The sequence below is a fragment of the Chrysemys picta genome, chromosome 11, assembly GCF_011386835.1.
Source record: "Chrysemys picta bellii isolate R12L10 chromosome 11, ASM1138683v2, whole genome shotgun sequence".
NCBI lineage: Eukaryota > Metazoa > Chordata > Testudines > Emydidae > Chrysemys > Chrysemys picta.
Genome location: NC_088801.1, coordinates 48,939,607 through 48,948,002, shown reverse-complemented (window position 1 = coordinate 48,948,002; position 8,396 = coordinate 48,939,607). Strand labels below are relative to the sequence as shown.

The following is an 8,396-nucleotide window of genomic DNA, read 5'->3' as shown; positions in this document are numbered from 1 at the left end:
TAACACGAATTTCCCGAACAGTCCGAGCCCCACGGAGTTGCGCGGCTCTCCACGGGAGCCCCGGGGCCCAGCGCCGGGCAGAGGCCGATCCGCGGACGCCCGCGCAGCACGAACGCCCCATGGCCTGGAAGGGCTCGTGGCTAGGACCCGGCCGCCGCGCGACACACCAGCAATTAACGGCTCCTGTGGAGCCAAGGGGCCGCGCGCGTCACAACCAGTCAGTCAGCGTCTCCGCGTCGCTTTGCCCCCGCCACCCACGGGGGGGCGCGCGCGCGCTGAGAAGCGCTGAATGCCCCCAGGGACGCGCCGTTTCTATGGGGACCGGCATCAACGGCAGAGCGGCTGTGGCGGTTTTGGCCCCTCCACCTGCTCCCAGCCGGGACCCCGCCATGTCCCGGCGGCGGTTCGCAAGCGCCGGGCTGAGCTGGCAGCAGGACCAGGCTCTGGGCAGCACCATGCGCATCGTGCGGGAGCTGGGCCCCACCGGCTTCGTGCTGCAGGAGGAGGGAGGGCCCGCGCACCGGGTACGGAGCGATAGGGGGGGGCAGGGGCGCGCTCGCTATGAAGCCCGGGGTGCCGCGCCAGCCCTGCCCGCCGCTGGGTGCTGAGTGACCCCCCGCCCCGCAGAGGGCAGCGAGCCCGGCCGGCTGGGTCTGCCGGAGAGTCAGCCAAGGGAGCCGCAAGGTCCTTCCCCGGGCCCCAGCTCCCGCTGCGCCGCGACCGACGCCGCCGTCTGTCTGTTTCCCCAGGTGTTCCTGGGGGAGCCGCACTCCTGCACCTGCGCCGTGTTCCTGAGGGAGAAGGACCTGTGCAGCCACATCTGCTGGTAAAGGCGTTGTTCGTGGCGCGGGGCATTTCCCCCGCTCCACCCCGGCTGCGGGGGCAAGGCCAACCCTTACGCCTTCCTTTCCTCCAGGGAAGATGAAGCACTGGTACAGATCAGGTGTCAAAACAGGATTTGCTGAAACCACCACACTTACCTCTTAACTTCATAGTATAGGTGAAAGAGCCTAAGAATGAGGTGGCCGAAGTGCTCACAAAAACGTGCGATTTTGCACTAAAATGACCCATTTTAAACGTAGAATGGAGGGTAGCAAACTTTGTAACTATCTGGAAGAGAGTAGTAGGAGTGAACCTGGAAGTTACAGACCAGTGAGTCTTACTTCAGATTCAGGTAAATTACAAACCCCCGTAGGTTAACATGAAATGATGGGGACAAACAAGCCATGGCTGCTGCAAAGGAAAATTGGTTGCTTTCTAATTTATCAGTTTGCTCCAGCGCCTCTTTCTTGATACCCCAATCTCTGAGAGTACTTCATCTTTATTACTAGGAGAATGCAGGCCCAGGATAGTTATCTCCACCCACATCCTCCATAGTGAAGACTGATGCAAGGAAACGATTTAGAGTCTCAGCAATGTCCTTATGTTGCTTAATTTCTCCCTTTAGGCCTTGGTGAGTCAGCAGACCTATCAATTTAATGAGAGGCTTCATAAAGAATTTCTTGATGGCTTTGACACCTTTGCATATTTGCTCTTCAAAATCAATTTGGCCCTCTGGTTTCCCTCTTACTTTTTACCTGCTCTAACTTATGCACTTTTTATTGGCCATTGGTCAGATTTCCAAAGTTTAAAGGATTTTTATCTAGCTCAAATGGCCTCTCAAACCTTGCCATTGAGCTAATTGGTTCACGCCTGGCCTGCTTGGTTCCTTATTTGTTCTGCAGTGCACAGGCCTTCTGAGATTTTTAAGCAGCATTCATGTCACCTCTAAGGACTTTACTTGCAATTTTAAGGCCTTTTTGACTAACCCTCTCATTTTATTTAACTGACGCTAGAAACTTTAGAAAGGGAATTATGTTTAGGTATCTTATTTCCTCCTTCCCCTCAGGGTGTTGTTACTATTTAATGGCTATTTCTACTTTTAAATTAACGCTTGTGTCACATAAGACTCAATCAACAATAGTTTCTCCTCATGTTTGCTCTAGAATTAAGCATGAAATTGTTTCTCTAAATGTTGCACCAGTGTGCAATTTAACCAGTTAGATGTAGTCAATTATGTATTTCCAATCTAAGAGAATTCTTTGACTGTGCAAACAAAATAGGGGATGAAAGAGAACAAGTGGATATAATTTTAATTTGGATTTCAAAAATGTCCCTCACAAGAGGCTCTTAAGGAAACCAGATAGATCTGGCGTAGTAGCTAAAGTACTGTCATGGATTAGAAAATGGCAAAGAAATGGGGGGAAATAGTAGAAATAATTGGTAAGTACGAGGCTTTTAAACAACTGGCAGAGGCACAGAGGACCCCAGTTTGGATAAGAACGCATTTGTAACTTAGCACTGTAAACTTTTGTTCTTACAGTTTTAGTCCCAATATTTTCTCTCTGAAGTATTTAAGATGGCTGTTGTCCTTGAAATGTAAATATGACGGGTTCACTCACAGAGCCCCCTTGGGACTGTCACCTGATGTGCTGGAATTACCTCTGAGCCCATTTTCCCTGCCAGCTTCGGACTCCAGAACCCTGCCTTGTTGAGCCAGACATGCTAGCCTGCTGCAAGACAGACCCAGGTCTGGTCCATGCCCCCAAAGCTGATTAGACTCACAGATTAGACTCCTTCCTAGTCTGGGCCCAATCCTTTCCCCTGATACAGTCCTTGACATTTTAGGTGGAAACTAGAGGTGTTTTCATGACTGGCCGCCCCCTTTGTTCTGTTCCACCCCCTTTTATAGCTTTGGTACGAGGCAGGAATATTTTGTCTCTAGGTCTCCTCCCCTCCTTCTAAATGGAAAAGTACCAAATTTAAGATGGATTCCAGTATCAGGTGACATGTTCACATGTCCTGTGAGATCCCAGCCTCCATTTTTCCAGGGCTGGCCCGCAGGTATTCAGAAAGGTTTGCAAGTAAACAGAGTCATTTACAACCAATTGTACTAGTCAATGGGAGCCATCAAGATTCTAAACCACCATTAATGGTCCATACTGCATAATTACAATAGGACCTCAGTTATACTTCATATTTCTAGCTTCAGATACAAGAATGATACATGCATACAAATAGGATGAACACACTCAGTAGATTATAACCTTTGTAATGATACCTTACAAGAGACCTTTTGCCTAGAGCATATTTCAGTTACATCGTATTCACATTCATAAGCATATTTCCATAAAACATTATGGAGTGCAATGTCACAGTAAAGTTGAAAGTAATAGCCAGTAGTTAGCTTTAGTTGACTTCCACAAGCACCACCTGATGGTTATCTTATTATCATTGTTAGGATATTGTTGAAAAAATTCAAAATTCCAAGAAACCATGAATGTAAGTATAATTCTTTTTGCTTGCTTGCTTTATCTTGCATATAGAGTTTAAATGCACAAAGGCAAAGTTCTCTGGAGGTTGGATAAGATCAGCTTTTAGATCAGTGACTGTTTCCCCCTAACTAGCATATCAACATTTTAATGCTTTGGAGAATTGTCAGGATTCTGAAATATGACACCTTTTTCATATCTGTAACACTGCTGCTAAAGGTACAACTATAAAGTACTTAAAGAAAAATATAGTCATTTGCAACACTTTCAGGGCCTTAGAGTAGAAGTTCATGTGATTTAATAAAGCACCTATCCTACTCAGGGTATCATAAAACATTTTCAGATCCAAGTACTTCATTGATTTGGCAAACGTATAATCCATTTTGCACTTGGACAGATTCTGCACTGCACCTCATACTACTCATTACAGAAAGTGCAACTCCCTTCTAGCCATGTTTGTGCCACACATTCTAGGGGTGATGGGTCTCCTGGAATAAATTAATAGCTGCTGTTTGGGGTTGCTTCTGATCATAGTTTAAACATATACACCTGACTTGCGTTCTATAGAAAAACCTTTGAACCAATTTTGCCATAAAGATCAGTTTTAGATGTGAAGGTGTACAAACTATCGTTTCAAATTGCAATGAGAAATGAAGATATACAACATTTCTGGCACTAGAAGCACTGACATCGTTGGTTTGCTGCAGATGATTTACCCTGAAAGTTATGATAGCTGAGTATTAGTAAATGTTAAATTTTTGCCAAAGAGCTTTAATTCGAGTTTTCTATAGATGCTTTTCAGCTGGGTCTTCTGGAAGGAGAGATCAATGATATACTTCAGCAATTACAGCAAGAACAGACACTCCCCCCAAGAGCAAACACTCTCTCCACCAAAACATTACAGAAAGAGGATGATGGATACATTAATCAGAAAGAAATTGATGCAGAGGATGTCTGTCCTATTTGCCAGGAAGAGCTACTAAAGAAAATGTTTCCCATCACTTATTGCAGGTTAGATGTATAGTTTTTCTAGTTTGTTTTCATGTTGGAAACTCAGAAAAAGTTTTTTTTGTGTTAGCTAATGATAGAAAGTTTCTACACAGTTAACGGTGCACGGATCCCATTGGAGGGCTGGTAAAAATCGTAATTTTAAATAGTTAATTTTTAGGGATGGGTTTTTTATAAATGCTCTTTGAAACAAAGCAGGGCTGTTGTGTTGCATTGTAGCTGAAAAACTATTGTATTAATGATACTGGGTTTTCTAAATGTTTATGGACAGGGTACAGTAATTGATGCCTGTTTCAGACCTTGTCTACACTCTACAGTTTTTTTTGACAAAAGTCAGCTTTCATTGACAGAACAGTGGAAGTGTACACCCTGAAATGCTCCTCCTGCTGATGTAACTCCCCTGCTATGGAGACATAATAGAAGAACCTCAACAAGAGGTGTAGGACTTATGTCAGTGTAGTTAAGATGATGCAGTGTCTGTGTAGACACTGTGTTCCTTACATTAGCTGTCATTCTTGTCAATAAAGCCGACTCCTGGCCCCCCAGCCAGGCTGCTGCACTGTCTCCGCTCCAAGCTGGGTTGCTACTCAGGCTCCCTGTTCCCCGCTGGGAGCCCTGCTGCCCCTTGGGGTCCTGGCTCCCTGACAGGAGCACAGCAGCTGACTGGACTCTAGGCACGAATCTCCCCACTAGAGGCGAGAAGCCCCGCTCCCAGCTGAGAGCATGGAGGCGAGAAGCCCCAGGCAACAGCTAGGCTCCCTGTGGGGAGCTGACAGCCCTGACTCTCAGTTCTCCACACTGCCCCTCTTCAATTGGTGGAAGCACTCCTGCTGAGGACATGCACCACCGACAGAAGGAAGGTAGTGTGGACAACAGCTATTGCAGTAATTAATGTGGCTGTAAGTTGACCTAAAATAGGTTGACTTAAGATTGTATCATAGACATAACCTTACTTTCTGTAGGTACGGCTGTGGAAACAACGTTCACATCACATGTATGAAGATTTGGGCTGATCACCAGGGTGAATTAGAGAGTGACTCTGTGGTGAAGTGTCCCCTCTGTAGAGAAGAATTTGCACCATTAAAGCTCATTTTAGACGAATTCAGGAACTCCACTCAGCTTGTGACTGCAGCAGAGAAAGTCAGACTTGACAAACACCTTGGACTCCCCTGTAATAACTGCAGAGCATTTCCAATTGAGGGAAAATGCTACAAGTACGTACTTTTAAAATACTTTTAATTTAACAGTACAATTCCTTGTAACAACCTATAATTTACTACTTATTCCCTTTTGTCTTTACTATAACTGAACAAACAGCGTTTCTCTGTCGGATAGATGACATTGGTTCTTATAGCCCAAGTTTAATTATATGCTCAACCCCTTGGTGCTGAGTTCTGGTCAATTTACATTACAGCGATTGGTGTAACAGACTCCTAATGGGATCTTTAGCTCAATGATATATAAGGTTGAGTCAGCACCTCCCAATTCCTTAGTGTAATGCATTTCATCTGCAGACTTATGGCTATATCCACTAAAAGCAAAGTCACTTTACTCACACAAGAAATCGCATTGCCAGTGATGTGAATAAAATTATTCATGTTTGTGGTGGCTGTAGGTCGACCTAACTTAAGTCTACTTAATTTTATAGCATAGACATGCCCTTAAAAGCAAGTAAAATTGAAAACACATCTAAAACTTAATCTAACTAGGTACAGGCTTTGTTCAAGATGGTTGTCTCTCACCAGTATTCTTCTCAGTTATGACTGAGTTTTCCTCGGTCAGGATCTTCCACAGAAGTATAAGATGCTGGCTACCCTTGTCTTCCTAGGTAAAGGATCTTTGCCTAAACGTATTTCTCACCTATTTTCAGTTTCCAGAGATTTCAACCCCTCCTTCTGTTGGTGAAACAAATGCCCTCCAGGGGTCTGCAGATCACAGGTTGAAAACCACAGTTCTGTGGTAATGACAACTTTTCGCTGACCTCTTTGTCATAGTCCGTGGACCCCCAAGGGTCCGCAGACCACAACACGGGCATATACAATTCGCTTTTGTATAAAATTCAGCCAGAAACAAAGCAAAGCAAAGCGTTTTATTTTATAAAAACTTTCACGGATGAAATGGGCTTGAGTCAAGATAATTTTATACTGTAATATGGGACTTCCTGATACTAAATAGTAGAATTTTCAACAAAGGCTTTTCATACATTAATAAGTTATACTAAACTGTTAACATTCCACTCTAACTACCTTATATTGTTATTTTTTAGGTGCACTGAGTGTAGTGAATATCACCTATGCCATCAATGCTTCACTAGCTTTTGCCATCCTCCACATGTTTTCACCTTTCGACAGGTAGAGAACTATATTTTATTGCATCATATCCAAAGCTATCTAATGGTCAGACATAGAAAAACATTTTACGTAGGAATGTAAAGCTGATCTTGTTTTTTAAAAATAAAAACACCATTACAGTGATGAGGATTACCTGTGATTGAATATAAACCACTATGAAATACTTAAATAGCGAGGAAGGAGTAGAACCGTAAACTGAAATGGTACTTCAAAATAGGCTCAATTGTGGGGGTGAGGAAGGAGACATGACAGGAATGTCAGCTGCCTCTGTACTATTTATCTTCTGTCTTGCTCTGGACCTTTCAAATTATTCTCTGCAGAAACGGAACAGACAGAGAATGGGTCATTTCAGGGCAGGGGGACTGAATGTTGTCATCCCCTCTCCTGGCCCTCATGTCCGGTGGTATTTTCTATGAAAAAATAATACAGAACATACTGTATTAACTTCTCGGTGCCCCACTCCTTGGTAGGATCACCCTTTAAAAAAATGCTCAGGACAGCCACTAGCTGGAGGATTCCTGTCAACATGGCTGTGTTGGAACCACAGTGCTAGGGGAGTGCTGGGAGCACAGACCTAAATCGAAGGCATGGGGTTATCACTGTGAACTACCTTGGCCTTCCACTGTGCCCTACCCCAGGATCTAAAAGGCTTGGGCAGTGATCTAGCCTATTATCAATTTGTGCATTTCCATAGTTAACTAATTTTTATATCACTAATTCACCGCGTAGAGTCAAGGCACATAAACCACATGAATGAGGATTGCCATAGCCTCCATAGGTTCAATGGCAGGTTCTGCAGTTTTGCTTCTCAAAACCCAGAAATATTAACTCTTCAAGTTTACCATCCATAAGGATAAGTTTGTTTGGGTTTTTTGTTTCTTAGACAGGGGGGCCAAGATTGTCCTGCACTGTTGTGAGAGACAGCACAGCACTTCAGAGCTTTTGCAAAACCACATACAAGAGAGCCTCTTAAAATACAGGGACTTTAGTCAGAATGGTGATTAATCTGTGTTTGTTGCTACAGAAATTTCTAGAGAACAAATTTGTTAAATTGTTCATAGTTTCTTTTCATGATTTACAAAACCCATATTTTGGCTATTGAAAATTGGAGGTTTTTTTCTCAATTACTTCTTGCACCATATTCTGCGGTCTTTCATTAGCTCTTTCTGTATTCAACAGAAGAGAAATCAGAAGTGGAGGTCACTTGACCAAGTTTCACAGTTGTCAACTTCAGGAGGAAGTTTAAAAAGCGTTAATCCAGGCGATAATTCTAAAGAAGAGATGTTACATCTTCAGGAGAAGTAAGATACAATTTTTTTCATACTATTTAATGTAATCAAATTCAGCATTCTTTAAAAACAATTCTTTTTTTCAATTCATGAAGATTTACTTTTGTTTATAGAAATGATCCTGGAAAGGGTAACAGGAAATGCTTTAGAGAAACCAGATGTGTATTAACGTCATATCTTCTCAATCTAGATAAAATAAAATTTTAAACGCACTTTGCAGGTGAGTGTGATTCTGCTCACCTGTGTTTAGAGACTAATGGCATGAGCCTTGGAAAAACATTTTAAACCATCACATTATGAACTACCCTTTGAATAGCAGTAAAAAAAGACAGCAAAAAGCAAAAACTATGCATTTAAAAAATTAAATATGTTTGTGGAATTTCTGAATGGAAAGAGAAACTACCAGCAATATCATAAGAAAACCTTATGAAAATAGG

At 43.1% G+C, this 8,396-nt stretch overlaps 1 protein-coding gene across 3 annotated transcripts in view; it reads left to right on the top strand.

Annotated features, from left to right (window-relative positions):
* The first annotated feature begins 255 nt into the window (after positions 1-255).
* The window catches only part of ZSWIM2 (zinc finger SWIM-type containing 2), a 25,807-nt gene continuing 17,666 nt past the window's right edge, over positions 256-8,396 (top strand). Inside the window, exons 1-7 of one of the 3 annotated variants that reach the window (XM_008172777.4) lie at positions 256-524; positions 750-826; positions 3,281-3,321; positions 4,103-4,322; positions 5,282-5,533; positions 6,586-6,670; positions 7,850-7,971. In XM_008172777.4, coding sequence (XP_008170999.3) covers positions 315-524; positions 750-826; positions 3,281-3,321; positions 4,103-4,322; positions 5,282-5,533; positions 6,586-6,670; positions 7,850-7,971 — 1,007 coding nt within the window. In that variant the 5' untranslated portion in view covers positions 256-314. The other 2 variants (XM_065561985.1, XM_024109408.3) reach the window with 2 other exon arrangements.